Source organism: Anolis sagrei, chromosome 2 (assembly GCF_037176765.1).
Source record: "Anolis sagrei isolate rAnoSag1 chromosome 2, rAnoSag1.mat, whole genome shotgun sequence".
NCBI lineage: Eukaryota > Metazoa > Chordata > Lepidosauria > Squamata > Dactyloidae > Anolis > Anolis sagrei.
Genome location: NC_090022.1, coordinates 71,225,599 through 71,247,833, shown reverse-complemented (window position 1 = coordinate 71,247,833; position 22,235 = coordinate 71,225,599). Strand labels below are relative to the sequence as shown.

Genomic DNA, 22,235 nt, shown 5'->3' with positions numbered 1-22,235 from the left:
TCAGTATGTGTGTGTGTATGTGTTTGATGGCAAAGGGAAGGGTTAACACCTCTGTGGTGTTTGTTTTGCTGTCTGTGTCCCTGTTCAGAAGATTTCACCTCACTTTCTGTCCCTGTGAGAAATTGATTTTGAAAAACTAGGATTGCGAGAAAGCTTCAGTGGAGACCCCTTTTCCATGTGGTAACTCTTTCAGGAGTGAATTTCCCTTCTGTAGCGTACATTTCCCTCATTTCCTCACCTCCATTTGTAAATATGAGTCATGTCCAATGTGTCCAGTGTTTGTAACCCATGAACTGCCTGTATTTATGTGAAACAGTTACTTCTATCTAGATGCCCATGAAATTTACTGAGGCCAAGTCCATTTTTCTTTACCAGGGAAATAGGATACAGCATTCCTCAGCTCAATTCTGACTTGCACAGATTTGTCAGTCTAAGAGTCCATGCCGAGTTTTAAAATATATGCCAATCAAACTCACACGCATATGCCTTTCTCTTGAGATTTTTTAGTTTCACTTGGAATATTAAACAAATTTAATGCAGTCTAATATTTTCACATCTTTGTCCCATTTCTATGTCATTTTTCTCTTCATACCTATATATTAGTGGATTTGTGTAAAAGGAGTCTTTCTTAACTTCTTTATGCAAAATTATACACTCACATTTAAAAAACATAAGTAGCACCTACTTATGTCAGATCTATAAAGAAGTACAAAGACAGTGATTATGTGCTATAGAGCCTTTTTCAGTTGTCCTTTCTTAAGCAGTTAGATTGTCATCCTTGAGCTGTCAAGGCCTATTTAGCAAACGTACTAAACACAAAATAACCTTTTAAATCCTGCTGGACAGCTGTGAACATATGGCCATGATGCCAATAAGGACCCTGGATCTCATTGACCTGTTGGCAGGGCCAAACCCACAATAGTTTATTCTTAACTCTTTTATGGATAATATTTAAAGGTGACCAGCAATGCTCCAACTATTTCCATTAAGATATTTTCTAAAGTCACAATTTATAATTTAAGGCAAAGAACTGTCGAGGATTTAAATGAACATATCACAGCATATAAAAAATATATGTAGCACAGCAGATATATATAAAATGTAATGCTCACAATATTATAAACAGAGTCCCCAAACAAAAATGACAGAATTTTACACTGTTTTGTGTATAATACCTTTAATCTTAATACGTCATTTTTCAGACACCCCAGAAGGCAAAGCAAAACATCTTTATCTTCGAAAGTTATATAGCCTTACATAGCTTAAGCTGGGTTCCAAACTTTTTCAGCTGTGAAGCCCTTTTTGAAGCAAAGGTTTCTCATGGAGCCTCAAGAAATGTTTATATATTATATTATAAAATGTATAATGTATATATATCAGGCATGGGAAGGGCCTTCTCGGTGGTGACCCCCTGGCTCTGGAACTCTCCTCTCAGAGAGATTAGATTAGCGGCCACCCTGTCCACTTTCCGAAAAAAACCCTGAAAATGTGGATGTTCCAATGTACCTTTGATTAAACAGTTCACTAGATGAATTGGCCCTTCTAGCCCTAACTTATCATCTGGCTCTTGCACTTTTCTATCAGCCCTGCCCATGCAACTGTATTGCACAAGCCCTTGCCTCACCCCTTATTTCTAAAATGTCCACTGTGCTGGGCTACTGGTTGTTGTATGATGGTTTATGTTTTTATGATGTTTTGTATATGTATTTTTATTGTGTTATATTTCAACTCTGTTTAACTGGGCTTGGTCCCCATGTAGGCTGCCTTGAGTCCCTTCGGAGAGATGGGGGCAGGATACAAAAATAAATTTATTATTGTTGTTATTATTATTATTATTACTTTTATTATTATTATTACTTTTATTATGGGCAAACCGAAGACCCCAGGGGCCATCCCATCCAACCCCCTTCTGCCATGCAGGAAAAGCTCTATCAAAGCAACCCCAAGAGATGGTAATAATAATATTTATAGGGGCAACCCTAGGGGCCATCTAGTTCAACCCCTTTCTTTCTACCATGCAGGAAAAGCACAAAGCACCCCCTGTGCACTGGGAGAGAAAACGGCTTTTGGCAGCAAGAGGGGGGAGGCTTTTGGTGGCAGGGAGTGGGGGAGGGCAGGAAAGAGGAGAGAAAGCTTGGAGGTGAAGGAGGAGGAGGGAACCGCGGAGCCCTTCAGTATGTCTCACAGAGCTCCAAGGGCTCCGTGGAGCACACTTTGAGAACTGCTGGCTTAAGTGGTCTCATTTTAATTTCTTATGTTTTTAAAAATACAGAAGGTTTGCTTGATTAACTTACATATATTCATTTACTATTTTATATATCTTAACAATATTCTACTGGTGTATAAGGGTAAGAGTTCACGAATTTCTCACAATTTTTCTGGAGCCTGTCTCTTTTTGCCCTTGAATGACCTGGGTGGTGATTACACAACCAACAGTGATCTGCTTTCTTTCATGCACTTTCATGGCCATTGGTTATTTAGCTGCTACAGTTTGAAATTAGCTTCAAGCTGCATTAGATGATCAGTATAGATGGGGATATAGTAAGTGATCATCTAGGAGAAAAGAAAGATCAATATTGTATTCTTTACATTTGATTCACAAGTACTTCCAAAATGGTAGAAAAATAGCTCTGCCTTTTTAAACCATAGTTTTATTAAATTTCAAAAAATATAATCTATATTAACAGTGAATTTTGTAATGTTGCCCCATTTGAATAGCCTACTGCATAATAGTCCATAAATTAGGTATTTAATTTATTCTGTAAGAAACATATTATGCCTTAAAAAGTCTTATATGATAATCGATGGCCTTAATCCATTGTTAAATCTGAAACTTGGGATATAAATGGATTCCATATTTCTGCAAAGTAGTCTTTTTGTTCTTCTCCTCTTGCCACGTGAGCTTCCATTGTTAATTTTTAAGCTAGAACAACCCCAAAAGTCCTGTCCTACCAACATTGGATATAGTCCTTCTGTGTTTTTTCAGGATCATGCCATTTCAGTTCTAGTAGCCTTAGTCAGTTCAAATCTTTACATGAAAATTCTGGGTTTTTCTTCAAAAATGGGAATATTAACAAATATTCTGAAGGAAAAACAAAATTTTGTTTGATCATTTGATTTAATCAACTTAAAATACTTTTCAAAATATCTACAACCTTAGGACAAAAACCTCACATGTGGTCCAGCTCTGCCTTCAATGCACAGATGGATCTGCAGAAGAAGTTCACATTAAGAAAGCACTGATTCCAAATTATCAATCACTAAACTTATTTTTCAGTTGCATTCACTGTTTGGGTATAATGGTTATTTGTATCTCTGTCACACAAAATCTAGAGAACTTGTTACTGGTCACTGGACCATTTTATTTGAAGAACTAGAAATAGGTGGAATATCCTGGTCCTGTCCTCTCCCAACATTTTGTTTTGTTCACTTGCCTGGCCTCTTGCATTGTGATAAGCCTTGATAGCTTATAGCTAAGCAGCTTCATTACAGTATTTCATATTGCCATGTTTCCTTCACCACAGTTTCATAGATATCTTTCTTTCACTACCAAAACAATTTCCTTCCATGTGTTTCCCCACTGCATCACATATATTTCACACATTTTGAGAAATGCTTGGAGTGCCTTTCTAATGAAAAGACAAATCACCTAGCTTTTCAGACATTTGGTAGCCACGCATAAGGTCATTATCTGTCTACTTGATTTCATACTATCACTACAGCAAAAGGAAGGTTTGCTCACCTACACTTCTAAAGCCTTCACGTGGTTTCTTGCTCATTTCAGTCTTAACAAGAAATCTCAACACAAGACCTTTATTCCCACTGACATTTGTTGCAGCTTGATCTTGTGGAATAACCTCTACACATTATGATTGTGATATCATTTTATCCACCTCAGCTGACTGTTATGGTGATGACCTATGTGTTTTTTGACAGCTGCGACACACTGCAACAATGTTCAGAGACACTAGTTGAGTATCTGTGTACTAGAACTGCCTGCGGTGGTAAAAGCCCTTCGAGCATTGAGAGCGTAGCTTTGGAACAGATGACACAGGCAATACTACCACTATATTATCTCCAAACAAACAAAATGACAGTCATTCAAAAACTCATTTCAAACTCACTAGAATCAGTGAATTCCAGTGTATTACCCTAATACCCATTCACCTTTGAGGAGAGGACAATTTCTTGATAGATTGTCTAAAATGAGAATTTACTTCACATTACACATAAGTAGTCCCCCTTTGACACTGCAGTTGCAGAGAGAATGAGAGATTGGAATCAAATGAACATCCATACCTTTCTTTCACTTTCCAACAAAAATGCCACAAATATTCCAATAAGACTGGAATAAGGAAGGCAGCTCAAAGAGATGTGTTCCTCTTCAACTAGACTGCACCTCTACTTTGCTCTTTTCTTTCTTTATGGATGAAAATGATTGTCGGTATGAAGGAAAACCAATCAAATTCAGAGATTTTTAACTTAATGGTTGCCATGAGTTTCTGTGATTTCTAATGGAACTAGATCTGCTCTATCACACCTGGGGCAAGGGCTATCATCCAAATAATGATTTATTTAACCTATTAGTATGCAGGGTTAGGTGGGTTCAGGGGCGGTTCAACCCATTACGCAAAGTAAGCATTCGCAGTATAGTTGATTTTGCCCAGGGGCGCTCTTGAGGTGGTCTTGGGGGAAAATAGACCTTGACATATGCAAGTTGTAGTTACTGGGATGTATAGTTCAACTAAAATCAAAGAGCATTCTGAACTCCACCAATGATGGAATTGAACCAAATATGGCACACAGAACTCCCATGATGAACAGAAAATATATACCAATGATTGGTTGGGGGGGGGGGGCAAAATACTGTTTGCTTACCATTGAAAATTACCTAGGGCCACCTCTGGGTGGGTTACATCAAAAAATATGAGAGTACTGAATATTTAGAAAACCCTCTACTCAAAAGTGGGTTATAGAAGATCTTACAGAATATAAGTACAGGACTTTTGCAAATTCTTTCCAAATGAAGTCTTCATCCTGCTGTTTCTCCACATTTTTCCATTTTCTATTTCAAGCAACAGGGCTTGACTTTCTTGCCTGTGCTAGTTGTGGTTCAACAACGTAATCTACAATCCTAAATGGCTTTTGTTTTCTAATTCAGTGGTTTTAGTGGTTCCTCAAGGGATTTGGTAATCTGTATTTGCCTACTTCATAACCTATATAACATTGGTCCTTTTCATTGTTGGTATCTGATTGGATATTAAAGTTTTGTAGTTGATTTACATAACAAAAAAACAGCTTTTGTAAGACATATTCCTTCTTCAGAAGTCAGTTTCTAGATTCTGTTAGTGAAATGTTGACTTTTAAGAATGAGAGTCAATCTATCATCAACAGACCTGTTAAGATTTTGCAAACTCAGGACCGCAACTTCCTTAATTGAATCTATCCACTTGCAATGTAGTTTTTTCTTTTCCTACTGACTTTCACCATGTCAAGCAGCATTGTTTTTTCTAATGAATCATGTGTTATCATGATATATCCAAAGTACAGTAGCTTCACTTTATTTATTTATTTATTTATTTATTTACTTTGCTTATATACCGCTGTATCTCAACCCCGAAGGCGACTCACAGCGGTTCACAAACAGTAGAAACAGTAGAAACAGCAGTGGTTCCATACAACATATAACAATTGACTTAACACATTATTCATAAATTACCAATAAGCAATTACAATGCACAATTATTACAAAAAACAACCGTACCCAATCTTCTCATCATCCAAGCGTAGTCCAGGTTCGTCGTCATTTAGTCATTTTAGCTTCTAATTATAGCTCAAGATTGATTTGTTCAGGGGCCGATTTATTTGTCTTCTTGTCTGAGTTGATTCAATACGTTGTTTTCCTGCTTTATTTCCTGATCCTAGGTCAAATTCTCCAACAATCTTTGGTTCTGCTCTGTTTCCTACTTTTGTGTTGAATCTTGTGATTGGAACGTTTCTATAATTATCAAAATGTCTTGTTTTTTAGGGGAATGGAGCTTCTCCACCTTCTGTTTCCAATTATTTAGTCTATTTGATTTCTATAATGGCTGTCAGATAATGTCAATGGACACAGTTGTTTCTTTGCTTAAAGAATGTGTTCCTGATGAACACATTTTTTTTGTCTCACAAAATTCAATAAGTTGCTATCCTGCTTCATCTCTTGATCCTCAGCCAAATTCTCTAACAATCTTTGGTTCTGCTCTGTTTCCTATTTTTGTGTTCTAATCCTATAATTGGAATATTCTCATAATTATTAATATGTCCTGGTTGAAGTATGATCATTGTCTTACTGAACTCCAGCATAGTATCTTTTAACTTCTTCTTCTGTTATTGGAGCATAAACTTGGACTTTGGTTGTATTGATGGGTTTTACCTGAAGCCTACTCAGACTTTGCATTACATTCTCTGACTGCTTTTACTACATGTCTACTCACTATTAATACCAGACATTTCTTCTTTGATTTGCATTTCCAAGTAAAACTCTGTGTTATTATCTGATTGAATAGGGTATGTTCCATTTCTGTCTGCTTTAGCTCACTCACCTAAGCATTGCAATATTTATCAATTCTAGTTTTGTTTTATCATGTCTAGTTTTCTATTATACATGCTTTTCACATTCTGTGTTTTGGTAATATATGTTATGCAGCTTTGGATTTTATTTTGGGCAGGTGTATGAAAATTGTTTTGGATTAGTCTAGTTGCATTATTAGCCCTGGTACTACTTGTATTTGTCATCTGCTCTTCCCTATTGAGTGGCTTCATACATAGAAGTCTAATCTTTTAGGATTATTGCTTGTTTCAGTTTAATTGTCTTATTATAGCATTTTCATAGTAAAGGTCATTCAAAAATGGTTTACTGGTGCCTCCTCTGTGCAGTACTAACAAGTGTTAGCTATGGTTCTCCTGCCATTATCTCTGAGAGATCCTCTATCAATATGTTCCCCACCACCACTGCTTCTGTCCAGTAGCTGTTTAGCATATTTAGTTTGGTTCCTCGGGAAATCCTGTCAGGTGTAAGAGATTGTACCAGCTGTCCTACCATAAAAATATCCTTTTGCATAGCATGTAATGCTAATACAGGGTAGATATTGTCTTACCTGCTTTTTATAGCAGTCCTGCTACACCTTTAGAAACAGTTCTTTAGCCCTTAAATGTTCATTATGTTTTGGAAATTTTGTATTGACTGTGTGTCTAAATTCCACCAGTCTCTCTCTCTCTTTTTTTTCTTTTCTTTTTTTTTCTTTTTTTTTTCTTTTTTTGCTTATGGTAGTCACAAACAAGGTTTTTTGTTCCATCACAAGATCTGACTAAAATAATATTTCAGATTATTTCCCTAGTATGTTACCTAGGAAACCTGCATATGGCGCAACACTTGCATGCCACCAGAGCAGCTGTAACATCAGAGGCTCTTTGGAGGTGGAGTCTCTCTCCAGATTTGTGCAGAGCCACAGTTTGGGTTCAGCCAGCAATCTCCATAATACACATTAGCTGGATCCCTGGAGATAATGCATTTTGGATGTCATCAATTTTGGTTTACTATACCCTAATAATAATAATAACAACAACAACAACAACAACAACAATAACAGCAGCAGCAACACTTTATTTATAAACCACCCTCTCTCCCCGACGGGACTCATTCAGTAAGTTACCTTTCCGTTTACTCAGATGTCTGCATTACAACTATTTTACCTCTGTTTCCTGCCTGCCAAATGGAGAGGAACAAGGCACAACTTGTTGTAATTGTGGTTGTTTGAGTGTTTTTGTTTGAACTCTCACAACCTACTTTCCTCCCCATATTTTCACATTTCCCCTGTTCAAAATCTCATGAAGCAGACAGAAGATTGAGGCAGCATAGTTTGCATTCAGGAACATCTCTAGCATAGGTAGTGAAAGCAGTGTTCTCACCAGAAAGCTACACTGCTCTTAAATATTCATTTATATATGTGAATTCACCATTTGGAGAAATGCAGTTACACATAAACAACTTGTTTTTTAGTTGGAACATGCATACATTGGTTCCATGTTAACTTCTGTGTTTAGTATCCACAATAATACTGGCCTCTCCAAATATTTGATTTTTGTTTAAGACCTTTTCTCTAAATAGTAACATATGACCCATTTTCTCTGCCAGCTTTAGAAGGTTTTAAATTACTCAACTGAGGACTTCCTCCCTTTTCGCACTAGCAGTCCTATTACCATGGAACTCAATGACAACTCATCTGCTTGCTGCTGGTAATTACGCTGCCTGGGTTACACAATAGCCTCACAAAAGCAGGCATACCAGTACATTTTTGGAATTGCAATATGAATATCAATTATGTTTTGCTCTATTCAGTGCGGTGGGAATTGTTATGAACCTAAGACCATATGGAGTTCTGGTTTATAGTCAACCAAAGATCAAGCAGTCAGATAAGATATTTTAAGGCACAGGAGAGTGATTTTTACAAAATTGAACCAGTTTCAACCATGCATCTGCTGCTATGATGTGATTTATGCTAGCTGTTGTCTCTTTTCAGAGGAATCAGCCTGAATAATCTGACATTGTGTACCCTGTTCCCAAACATATCCCCTATGTCCATTACTATTGATCTCAGAAGGGGAATTTGGTGGTTTGTTGTTACTTAAATGCCATAGATCTTCTGCACAGGACTGATAGTTTTGGAGATAACAAAATTGGCTTAATGTGTCGCAGTGTATGACTTAAGTGTTTAGCATTGTTTGTTGGACTATTTATCTCAAAGCACTCCACTTACAAGAAAATCTGTTTGTGGGTAATGGGAGGGTCTATCAATCCACATATCTTGTACACCATTTGGTTTGTTTGTTTTCTAAGAAGAGTCAGAGGACTCTACATAGAGATGGTGCTAGGATATGTACATGATTAGGAATGGCAAATGATATTAACTTCATGCAAAATGTACATTTCTTAATGTGGTTTATTTTGATGTCTTTCAGGATGGTACAGAGGACTCTCATTAAAAAAGCCCAACATAAAAGTGAGTCGGGTTTCTGTTCTTAAAAATAATATTGATATAAACATGCAAATAGATTTCAAAGTTAGAAACACAATGTTAATAAGTATACCTGTAGATACTTATCTGTGCAGCTTCAGATTGGGAAGAGAAATATTTTTGTTTGCTTGCTTGCTTCAATTTAGTTTTGCATGGGATTCCTGTTATTGAATTACCTGATAGATTATGGGCAATATGACATCTGAGTTGATAAAATCCTTTTCTGTGCTGTTAACAGTTCTAGTAGAATATTTGTGCATGTTTCTATGGCTGCTTATGCTTTTCACTGCATTACGTTCCTTCTGATAAGCAGAAAAAAATAATCAAGGCTATTGCTCATTTCCAGTCCTCCAAATTATGGTTTGAAGAACCAATTATGTTGTATCTGAATGTGAGCAGTGTCTTCAAAATTCTAATATAAAAATCATTAAGACATACTACAATTATGTTTGTAAGCATCAGAGTGCCACAGAAACAAATAGTGTAGTCCCATTTTATCTTGTCTGACAATATCTCCTGCCTGTCCTGTATTTCCACTTTTTAAAAAAGTCTGTGTATTATGAACTTCTGGGTGAAATCAGTTGTGCTGCAAATAATGCTTGGAGGGGAAATACAAATATAGATTTGCTGTACAATAACTATACAGAAGCAAGGCCACTCATGCTGTGATAAGTATTTCCTGTGATTCTTAAAAGCAGTCTTGTTCTCAATGTAAATTAAAACTGCACTTACATTTTTAATGATATTATACCCTTATATTTAATGGTACTATAACCGTTCAAAAAATCTTGTTAAACAAGATGGATGGATGAATCTCATACTGCAAGAATACTGTGTTGTTGTTTTTTTTTCCTGTAATATTCAGCAATTTGTTGTCATAATTACCATTTAAAATTGTTCCTTTTTTGTTCTGTGAAACAAGACTATAAAGTGTAAAGAGGATAAAAGACAAGATATGAATAGATTTTGTAAGCTGCAATAAAACATTATTTATTTAATCGGTGTAGTGCTACCCTGTCTTATGGCATCTCACACCAAAAATTTAAGCCCCACAAATTACTACATCACACAACAAGAAAGCATTTAAGTCTAAAGAGGACAGGAAACAAAATGCATCCTCAAGTCCTTTTTGGTGGCCTACCAGTTCTTCCAAGACCCCCCCCCCCCCCCCCACACACACACACACACACAATATTGGCATTGCCGTTTGCCACTGAAATTCAGAAGCATGCCACAACATGGACTATAATTAATGAGGCATGAAATTATATTGACGGTCCTAATGACTATTTCATTGGCTACAGGCAGTATGTCAATATCACATTCAGTAACCAGTAGCACGATTAATAGCTACAAAGAATGATTTAAATACTGATTAAAATAAAGTTAATAATCAAGTATGAGTGGTAGGCGTGAGCATAGCCTAAAGCCCAGGTAAAATAAACAAATACATATAAAGCCGCATTGTATTAAACTTTGCGAGAATTTCTGGTGAATATAGTATTGTTGAAAACATTAACTGTTTAAGTATACATAGGAGTCTGTAAGCTGCTTTGAGTCCCCCTTGGGAGTCAAAGGAGGGGCATAAATATGGTAAATAAATAAATAGGAGTCTGAATTTGCATTTTCCTCTTGCAGCCTTCAGACAGGAGTATTTAGCTAAACATAGGTAGATTGCACTTCTCTCTGAAGGTTCCAAGAGGAAAATGCAAATTCAGACTCCTATGTATCCTCATGAATGTCTGTCAAGACTTAAACAGTTAATATTTTCAACAATACTAAACATAGGTAGATTGCACTGGAGTTATTATCAGGGCTCCCAGTGGTGCAGTGGGTTAAACCCTTGTGCCGGCAGAACTGCTGACCGACAGGTCGGAGGTTTGAAACCGGGGAGAGCAGATTGAGCTACCGCTGTCAGTACCAGCTCCCCATGATGAGACATGAGAGATGTCTCCCACAAGGATAGCAAAACATCAAACATCTGGGTGTCCCCTGGATAATATCCTTGCGGATGGCCAATTCTTTCGCAAGAAGTGACTTGCAGTTTCTCAAGTTGCTCCTGACATTAAAAAAGTGGAGTTATTCAAAATTGGAATAAGTCAAACAAAACTAGGTACAAATAATGTGTAATAAAGTCTAGGAGAGTTAAAATTGCCAGGATATACATCTGGCTAGGAATCTCATTAAGCCAGAATTCTCTGGGACCCAGAGTAATGATGAGTTTGCCAGTAATTATGATGTAGGTTGAACATTCCTTATCTGAAGTGCTTTGGGCAAAAAGTGTTTGGATTTTGGATGAGAAGTGGGATTTTGGAATATATGCAATATACATAATGAGATGTCTTAAAGGTAGGACCCAATTTATGCATTAAATTAATTTATGTGCCATATACACTTCATGCACATAACCTGAAGATAGTGTTATACACAGTATTTTTTAATAATTTTATTCACGAAACTAGGTTGCTGCATATTGAACTATCCGAAAACAAAGATGTCACATCCCATTATATATATGCAAATATTCACTATAGACAATTGTGGAGCATTCAGATTAGCGATTCCCAGATTAAGGGATCCTGAACCTGTAATTGATTTACCACTAGAGCAAATTAACCTTCCCAGTGCACACATATAATAACTGTGAAATATTTATTTTCATCATAAGTACTTTAAAACGATTTAAATGAGTGAAAACTGCATATTGACTTGCTATTTAAAAAGTTAAGGAGCTGAACAAACAACATTTGGCAAATTATATAGAGAGTCGAGTTTTGTAGGTAGCTTATATGAATTCATTGTGTTTATATTAGTTGATTCTTTGCTTGGGAAGGTTTTAAAATGAAAGTGTTTTAAATAGCTCATTTGTACAAGAAAATACATTTGTTAATTTCAGGATTTCTGATCATTTTCCACTTAATAATTTGCTTCCTGAAATAACCTAACCTATACCTTATTTCTTACTCAAATAATAGTAATTAATTTCTTTTCCAGGGGATTTTTCCTGTTAACTATATTCACTTGAAAAAGGCAGTTGTCAGCAATAGGGGGTGAGTATGCACCTTAATTGCCACAACATTGAAATACTTCACTGAGTGAAACAAAATCAATTACATGATTTTTTGCATGCGGTTCTGACAGCTTTCCTCAGCATTATTAAATGTGGTCTGTTTGTATAATTTTTATTGAATTTTTATTATTCTAGTCATTCTAGGTTTAAACTCATGTTATTCCAAAAAAATCAATTTTTTTGAAATAAGCATTTTATTTGATTAGCTTAGTTACAAAGGATGCACAACTTTTACTAAATGCTGGTGTATGTTTGGAAAGTTATACAGACTTTTTGGTGAGATGTTAGTTAATTTGAGTTCTCTAGCATTTTGTATCATCAGAGAACACGAGAAGGATGCACTTACTTGCCTTGATGTCTGGTGTGCATAATGAAGCAATGGGGTGCTTGCTAAACAAAGCTGTATTAAAAGCAATACAAACTGAAGAATATACAATGAATTCCTTATCACAAGTTGCCCTGTTTAGTGAGAGTATGGCAAGACCAACAAAACCAGCTTAGTCCTTTGTTTTTCACTTCCTTTTCCAATTTTTAAAACAGAGGTGGGCAACAGCTAGTAGTTGGGTGAGAGATACATGGGGACTGAAACATAACATTTAAAAATGGATTTATAACCTGCCTAATACTTTTCCTGTTTAGGAAAGACCTCTCCTGAGCCTAAAATGGCTTGGAGTGAGGCTTAAGAGGGCACGTTAGGGGGAGGGGGAAGGTTCAAAAAAACTAGTCATGCTACCAAGTGGCTATACTTTTCTCATTGCTAATTTTAATTATTCACAAGATAGGTATTAACATTATTTTTGTAGTAGACCAGATCTTCTAATGTCAAATCAAACAATACTTTCCTAAAAATTCTGATAAATATCCCCCAGCATGGAAATTCATAACTATTTTTCATCCCCCCACCCCACCCCCCCCCCACCCCAAAAATCATTCAGAACTAATTGTTTTGGGCTTATCTGAAAAGAAGATACAATACAAAATCTGACTATTCTAAGGACTGTTTGTTTTGATTAACATTTAGTCTCTTGAATATGATTTGGTTCTCTCTTTTGGTAGGGGAATGCAGATTTGTGCATTTTTTATTTCTAAAATCTTAGCAGCAGCTCTCAGTGTATTGTTGGATTTGATCTAAGTCTTGTATAATTAAGATTTTTTTAAAAAAAAAACTACTCACCATTCATTCCATATCTCCCTGCAATCCAATAATTGGTTTTATACTGAGATTATTCTGTTCTGATCCTTCCTGGTTGAGAAGTCCAGGAAAAGATAGTGGCTGTGTAAATAGGTGTTAGTGTCCAGAGGGGAAAGCAGAATACCTCAGAAATATTTTTAACATTTTTATTGTGCTTGAACACCAGGGGTATTTGAGAATTTTGATTTTTGTGCTGTCTTTTCCCTATACATAGGCCTTCAAGTCAGATTCTACAAGTACAATTAAAAGAGAAAACAAATAGAATCACAGAAATGCAGTGCAATTGAAAAACATGTAAATCAAAGATAAACAACGCCCACACAGTTTAAAGCCCCTTCTGCAGTATGAGAGAGGAATTTCCAAATGCCTACCTAATTAAAAAGATATTTGCTTGCCAGTAGAAGAACAACAGGGTGGGAACCAGCCTAGGCTCACTTGGTAGTTTGTTCCAAAAACTGGGATTAGCCTCTGTGGTGTCCATCCCTGCTTTTTCTAATTAATTTTTGTATACTTATGCAAATGGGGATGTGAACCACAGCAGCAGTTTTCACTATAACAAAACAAACTTTTATCAGATCTGAATCAGCTTGTACTCCATGTACTTGTCAATAGAAACTTGCAGAGGATGTAGAATTTCCTTTCTTGGGTCTTGTTGTGCTTTAATCATACTATGAGAATCTATTGCTGCAAAATGATAGCTTGAGAAGTCCTGACTATGCAAATGACTAACAGACTTGTGATGAAAAAAAATGTTTTCTTTTTCATGGTCTTTGTGACTCACACAAAGAGGGTAATCAGTAGCTGGCTCAGTGCATTGTTTGGAACTTTCTAGACTCTTGCTATATAGTGTCCGTCCTGCCTAAAACCCTTGGTTCCCTTGATGCCCAAGCGGTAGCCCAAGGAACTGAAGATTAGAAGGGCACGTCGAGGGAAGGATAGGTATGCATGTGTGAATTCAGAGATGACCACTTTAAGAACTAGAGCTATAGGTAAGCAACCGGTCATTCTTCATGGTCTCTCTGACTCACAAAACTGGGACACAACAAGGTGGAAAGAACAGCCCTCTTGAAAGCAGCACCATTCTAAGAACATGTGTTCAGTATGTAATGAGAAATGAAATCCAAGGGCTATGACCATATAGTCACTCTTCAAACATGCTCCAGTGGGTTCCCTTTGAGGAATACCAATGAAATTTTAAACTGACTACCACATATCCCTTAACTTATCCCATAAACTTCTCAGTGTCAGGGATCACTTTCACAAGATCCTAATGGCCATATGTTGCTGGGCTGCTATTTTTAGACTTACTTCCAACAAGAATGGCTTTGGTAATGAAGTGCACTATTTTTAAAAGAAAATTATCCTGTCCTGACAGCAAAGCCTTTAGCTGTAGATAGTGAACGTCTGTGACCTGGTCTAAAAAAATGGGAGTGCCATAGCATTTGATTATACAGATATGCAATCTATATTCTGGGCAAGAGATCACTTTGAGGACACAATATGTGGAATATAATCATTTCATGTTGGCTTTTTATAACTCTAAAAATAGCACATATCATAGAGAAAGTGGGCTTCAACTCAGGGGGATTAAGTGTGGAAATCAAAAGGAACATCAATAATTTAATATATGCAGATGATATCAAATTCCTGGGAAAAGGGTATTTTGTTTCCTTTACAATTTTATGTGTACCAAATAGATTTTTTTATGCTGATTACATAAATAACTTCAAAATTGTCACATCACATAAAGTTTTTGAGAAACTGCCATTTTGTTTTTTATAATTATTGCAAAACTATAAAACATTTTCTTCCTCAACAAAAATTTGCATGATTTTTTTTATATTGTTCATATCTCTGACAGCCATAACTAACATTATGTAACATATAAGAGAATCTATTAAAATACCTAAAGAATAAAGTTCTTGTCATGTGGAAACTTGCTCGGGCATGCCAGAGGCATGGACATAGAGAATGTGGAGGTAGGCGATGATGGTGATCAGATGCAGATGGAGGCTCATGCTGATCCTGACTTCCAGTGATCCTCATTTAATATCTCAGGCAGAACTGAATGATGTAGTCAGAGATTTGCGTTTATCAAAAAGTCAGACAGAGCTGCTTTGATCAAGGCTGCAAGGATGGAATCTTTTTTCATCCGGTACGAAAATCTCAAAATGTATCCATTGCAATGAAGATTTGACAAGCTGACAGTCTGACCTTTTGCTGTGACATCAATGGACTGTTTTGTGCTCTCAGGTGCAACCATGACCCAACAGAATAGTGATTGCTTATTGACTCATCATTCATAGAATCATAGAATCATAGAGTTGGACGAGAACACATGGGTCATCTTGTCCAACCCCCGTCATGCAGGAAAAGCACAATCAAAGTACTCTTGACAGATTCTTAGGCCTTTTATCTACCCTTCTATACTTGTCAGACATGCTGTTCATATGAAAGAATGACATGAGAACATGCAACTTCTGCTAAACCACCTTTAATACTTGAGACACAACTTTAATTTGTGTGGTGATCTTAAGGTAGTTGCAATTCTACTTGGTCTACAGCTTGATTATGCAAAATATTGCTGTTTCCTTTATGAGTGAGATAGTCGAGCAAAAGATTTCCACTGTAGCAGAAAAGACTGGCCTCCCCGCAATAAATTGGTTCCATGGCAGAAGAATGTCACACATGACCCATTGGTTAATCCAAAGAAGATATTTCTTCTACCTTTACACATCAAACTCAGGCTTATGAAAAACTTCATTAAGGCAATGAACAAGCAAAGTGAAGCCTTAATTTATTTGCGGCAGATGTTTCCATGTAGAAGTGATGCAGACATAAGAAGAAGGTGTTTTCATTGGCCCACAAATCTGAGATGTGATGAGGGATAACCACTTTAATGGTCTTCTACAGGGTGCGGAACATGTTGTGTGAATAGCCTGCAAGAATGTTGTCTGTAACTTTCTAGGCAACTACAAAGTGCCAGATTATGTCCAACAGGTTGAAAGTCTGCTTCAGGCATACAAATTAATGAAGTTGATTTAGTTATATCATTGTTTAATGTTTGGTGCTGTGTTTCTTATTTTGATGTGAATGTTGGGTATGTTTTAGGATTTGGGTGGTTTCAGTAAGTTCATTCTTTGTTTAGTATTGTACGGTATTGAATGCTTGCCACAGCTTGTTGTAAACCTCCCTGAGTCCCCATGGGGAGATAGGGTGGGATATAAATAATAATAATAATAATAATAATTATTATTATTATTATTATTATTAAGCATAACATGTAATCGAAGATACAATTTCTTCAATCCCACTTAGACTTCTTTCCAAACAACCTGGGTGCTGTGAGTGACAAACATTGTGAAAGGTTTCATCAGGATATTGCTGAGATGGAAACGGTTTCAGGGCAAGTGGAATCCATCTATGTTGGGTGATTATTGTTGGACTCGCGTCTGCAAAGCGTCAGACAGTGATTACAAACAAAAATCTGCTGCAAAACATTTTTAGTTTTGTTTCCTGGTGACACCATTACTGTCACAGTGTATGTCACTCTCAGACATACAGCAGTGCTTAGGATATTACCTTTTTCTGGAAAAATATGTGATGCAGACATGATAAATACACACTTGTGTTCAGCATGTTAAAATCTACTTGGTTCACCCAAAATTGTGGAGGAAACAAAACATTCCCAAAAATTTGTTGACCAGTGTAACTTAACATTTGATAAGAAAATAACAAAAACAATGTCTATAGATTATTTAGCTAACTGATTAAGTGAATGATTAAGATGCTGAAATAATTAAAAGATTTTCTATATCGTGGCTTCATCTATAAGTCAGAAATTATTTGAAGGCACACAATAACAATTACTAATTCACTATAGAATATATACTTTTGGATCAATACACAGTCAGTAGTTCTGGGTGAGACTTAAGGGATTGTTACTACCAAAATCCATTTGGATAGAATGCTAAGTATAGAGATACACCAAACACCAAAGTCAGAATCGTTTAGACCATAATATTTCCAGTTTCACTGAATGTGTTTGAAAGCTGGACAGCAAGGAAATTAGACAGGAAGAAAACTGACTCATTTAAAATGATGTGCTGGAAAAGGATTCTTCAGATACTAAAGACAACTAAAAAGACAAGTGAACAGCTGTTGTAACAATCAAGCCAACAGGCTGTTGTACTCTGAACATCAGACAATTGTCTAATTGGGGAAAAATTATAATGCTTGGAAAGGGTGGTAGGAAAGGAAGGAAACTGCACTACAGGTGAATAAGAGGAAAGACATGGACCTGAGTTTGTAACATCTTTAAATTCCAATAGTGTTTCGTAAATTATAACGGATGTTCTAGGTATCTAGGTATTTTTTTTACGATCAATAAATTTCCATTGTGTTCATTTAATTTTCAGTGCTTGTTTTGGTAACCTAAAATTGTAGGGATCTCAGACAAGAGCTACATCCTGTACTGTGAGCTTAGATATCTGAGAGGAAAATGATAAAGGAGCTTTCAGTATCTGCAGCTGTAAATGCATTAGTGAATGGGAAGAATTAGAAGTATTTAATGGAGCATTATATTGTGTAGCAGAGGGCTCTGTGTATTGGAGACAAAAGCAAGCAAATATTCTTGCCCAGAATGCAGGGGATTTGCTATGAGAGCTTTGCATTATGTCGTAAATCACTTTGTATTTGAATGAACTTAGAGACTTTAAAGGATATAATTCTTTAGGCATGGAATGGGAAAAGACATTCAACTGAAGTCTGAAACTTGTGCTTAACATGAACTGAGGAAAACTTTCTTGTGTAAGACTGCTTATTTAGAAAATAAGCATACTAATGAAGTTCTGGAGGCCAGAACTGCCCCATCCATCCTAACATTTAGGAAACGGGTGAAGACGTGGCTGTGGAGTCAGGCCTTCGATGAATGAGACAACACCATAGGACCCTGGATGGAAGTTGATGTAGATCCATCTTAATAGGACGACTAACCACTGTAGTTGTTTTTTAAAGTTGTTTTTGTAATTGTGGTATATGATATTTTAATGAGTGTATATGTTTTTATGGCTGGAAACCGGGCTGAGTCCCTCAATGAGGTCGAGAAGCTCGGTATAGAAAACTGTGAAATAAATAAATAAGTTTGCTTACATGGATTTGCTAAGGAGCTGTGGTGGTGCAGTGGGCTAAACCCTTGTGCTGGCTGAACTGCTGACCTGAAGGTCAGCGGTTTGAATCTGCGAGATAGGGTGACCTCCTGTCTGTCCGCTCCAGATTCCCATGCAAGGACATGAGAGAAGCCTTCCACAGTATGGTAAAACATCTGGGCGTCCCCTGGGCAACATCCTTGCAGACAGCCAATTCTCTCACAGCAGAAGCAACTTGCAATTTCTCAAGTCACCTCTGACACAAAAAATGGATTTGCTGCATTAGAAGCCACAAAATATTGAAAATGTACTGATAGTTATTTTATGGTAGGTATTTTCCAACATAAGTTTTCTCTGCATGGATTCATATAGACCGAACATAGATTCTGAGAATGAATTACTGATCTGCAAATATAGAAAAACGTACCATATTGCCTTCAAAGGCATCCTGAGTTGAATAGGCTCTCCTGTGTGTACAAGGCAAGCTGTGTCATGTAGTTGTTGCTGTGGTTGTCTCTGCGGGGGCTTATCTCCCCAGTGAGCCTACTGGGTGGTTTCCAGTTGCCTCTTGGCAGATTCAGGCCCAGCTACTGCCTTCCCACATCCATCTGTGTCATCTCTGAGATATAAATTATACCAGAGCTATTCCACCACCTTCTGCAAGGAATATCCAGGAATTGTCTTTTGGCAGCCAGTTGAGGATCCTGGTTTTTATTACTAGTGATGTCAATGTTCTATACTCTTCTTTGTTTTTCTTGTTCTATGCTCTATTTTCTACTTTTTTCTATCTTTTTATTTTGTGTCTCTTTTTTAAAAAAATATTTGTCCTTTTTATTGCTACTGTTCTTTTAATTCTTCCAGTCTGGTGCAATCAGTTATCTTCCCACTTCCCAGCCTCGCTTTTCTTGTTCCTTATAGGAGGGTGAAAAGACAAAAAAAAAAAGATGAAACTGGAATGAGCTAGATAACAGAAGACCCCTTCCACCGACCCATCTCTTCCCTCTTGATAGCTTTTTATGAGAAAAGGAGAGCCCTTAGAATGAAAAGGCAGCTAAAGTAGTATCATGGATGAGGGGGCCAATTTCAGTGAGAGCAATATTTTAATCGGCCCTATGACTAACTAGGAGTACCTCTGTCTTGTCAGGATTCAGTTTCAATTTGTTCATCCTCATCCAGGCCATCACAGCTGATAGACACCAGTTCAGGGTCAGGACAGCATCCTTGTTATTTGTTGGAATCAAGTCGTAGAGTTCGATGTCGTCTGTATACAAATGATACCAAACTCCAAAACTCCGGATGATCTCTCTCAGAGGTTTCATGTAGATGTTAAATAACATGCAGGAGAATACTAAACCCTGCGAGACCCCACAGGACAAAGGCCATGGAGGTGAGCAGGAGTCCCCCTTCTGGACCTTACCCTCCAGGAAGGACAGGAGCCACTGCCAAACATTGCTTCCTAACCCTTTTCCTGCAAGGCAGTCCAGGAGGATACCATGATCAATGGTATTGAAAGGAACCAGCAGGTACACACTCCTCCTATCCAGTTCTCTACATAGATCATCTACCAAGGTGACCAATGCCATCTCAGTCCCATAACCAGGCCTGAAACCAGACAGGGATGGGTCTAGATAATCCGTTTCATCCAGGAAACCCTGGAGTTGTGAGGCCACAGCATTGTGTTTTGCTGTGAAGCAGCACAACCCAATCACCTGCTCTGTAACCATGATCTTAAAAGTAATGCGCCCAAATGTTGCTATTTTGTCATAAATTGCTACTTTAGTTAAGGGACTGTGTTTTGGTTTTTTGACTTTCCATTGTGTTCATGAAAGAACTCCATCCACCATTAGGAGCACCTATTTCAATGATAAACATAATGAAGGTCCTCAGCAGCCTTGTTTCCATGGCCTTTCAACATCTAAGACTGGTTTACAGCTCTTAAACATTAAAGTAACATTTTGACATGGTAGATGAGGGAAATCTGTGATGTCAGACAGATTCAATTTTATTCAGAAAGCTCTGTTAGGTGCCCTATTTTCATCGCATTCTTTTTAATGTATTTGTAGTCTCTTTCTGGAACATAATGTTCTTTGTGTCTAATCATATCAAGATCCCTCAGTCATTCCTTACTTGTTCTTATCTCAGGTACACTTTTAAATTTTAGTGTTCTGATTTTACAACTTCTTAAAACTATCAACATCTATTTTCGAGCATGGACAATTGTTCTGAAACTAGTTTTTGTTAGTAAGTGTAGACACACTAGTAAGTGTAGACACACAATGCTTACTACTGTTCTTCATACCATCATTTCAGATAGAATTTTTGCGTATGCATTATTACATTTTACCCCTGCTCTTTCTTCAGCATGCATAAATATTTTTGCTTATTTTGGCTGCACATCTCCTGTACCAGCTATATTAAGCTGAAAAACAGTAAATTCTCTGAAGTCATTTTGTAAGCTCCATGGCTGAAGGAAGTGGTGGTTTGAATTTAGGACATCATGAGACAACATCTTTAATCTCTGCTCAGCTGTGGAATCCACAGGCTGACCTCGGGTAAGTCAGATCCTCAGAGGAAGGCAAGGACAAGCCCACTCTGAACAAATCTTTCTAAGACCATTCCACCCCCACTTCCACCCCCATTAATTTCGTCTTAGGGTCTCCATAAATCAGAAATGTTTTGAGGGCACACAACAGCCAGAACTTTTAACTATCCATTATACTGCATTGGATTGCCATATATAGTGCCAAAGGAATCTCAGTGTGGGTCATATAGAATCATAGAATCAAAGAGTTGGAAGAGACCTCATGGGCCATCCAGTCCAACCCTCTGCCAAGAAGCAGGAATATTGCATTCAAAGCACCCCTGACAGATGGCCATCCAGCCTCTGTTTAAAAGCTTCCAAAGAAGGAGCCTCCACCACACTCCGGGGCAGAGAGTTCCACTGCTGAACGGCTCTCACAGTCAGGAAGTTCTTCCTCATGTTCAGGTGGAATCTCCTCTCTTGTAGTTTGAAGCCATTGTTCCGCGTCCTAGTCTCCAGGGAAGCAGAAAACAAGCTTGCTCCCTCCTCCCTGTGGCTTCCTCTCACATATTTATACATGGCTATCATATCTCCTCTCAGCCTTCTCTTCTTCAGGCTAAACATGCCCAGCTCCTTAAGCCGCTCCTCATAGGGCTTGTTCTCCAGAACCTTGATCATTTTAGTCGCCCTCCTCTGGACACATTCCAGTTTGTCAATATCTCTCTTGAATTGTGGTGCCCAGAATTGGACACAATATTCCAGGTGCGGTCTAACCAGAGCAGAATAGAGGGGTAGCATTACTTCCCTGGACCTAGACACTATGCTCCTATTGATGCAGGCCAAAATCCCATTGGCCTTTTTTTGCCGCCACATCACATTGTTGGCTCATGTTTAACTTGTTGTCCACGAGGACTCCAAGATCTTTTTCACACGTACTGCTCTCGAGCCAGGCGTCCCCCATTCTGTATCTTTGCATTTCATTTTTTCTGCCAAAGTGGAGTATCTTGCATTTGTCACTGTTGAACTTCATTTTGTTAGTTTTGGCCCATCTCTCTAATCTGTCAAGATCGTTTTGAATCCTGCTCCTGTCCTCTGGAGTATTGGCTATCCCTCCCAATTTGGTGTCGTCTGCAAACTTGATGATCATGCCTTCTAGCCCTTCATCTAAGTCATTAATAAAGATGACTTGCATACAATATTAAAGTCAGCCATAGTAGCATCCTTGCTTTTCCCATCTTTCCCTTTTCTT

General features: G+C 37.5%; 1 protein-coding gene across 8 annotated transcripts in view; it reads left to right on the top strand.

The window, feature by feature from the left end:
* DOCK3 (dedicator of cytokinesis 3) overlaps positions 1 to 22,235 on the top strand; it is a 217,072-nt gene that overhangs the window by 39,675 nt on the left and 155,162 nt on the right. For all 8 annotated transcript variants that reach the window (XM_060765806.2, XM_060765801.2, XM_060765804.2 and 5 more), the window contains exons 3-4: positions 9,001 to 9,041; positions 12,051 to 12,106. In XM_060765806.2, the coding sequence (XP_060621789.2) occupies positions 9,001 to 9,041; positions 12,051 to 12,106 (97 nt within the window). The remainder of the gene's footprint in view (positions 1 to 9,000; positions 9,042 to 12,050; positions 12,107 to 22,235) is intronic.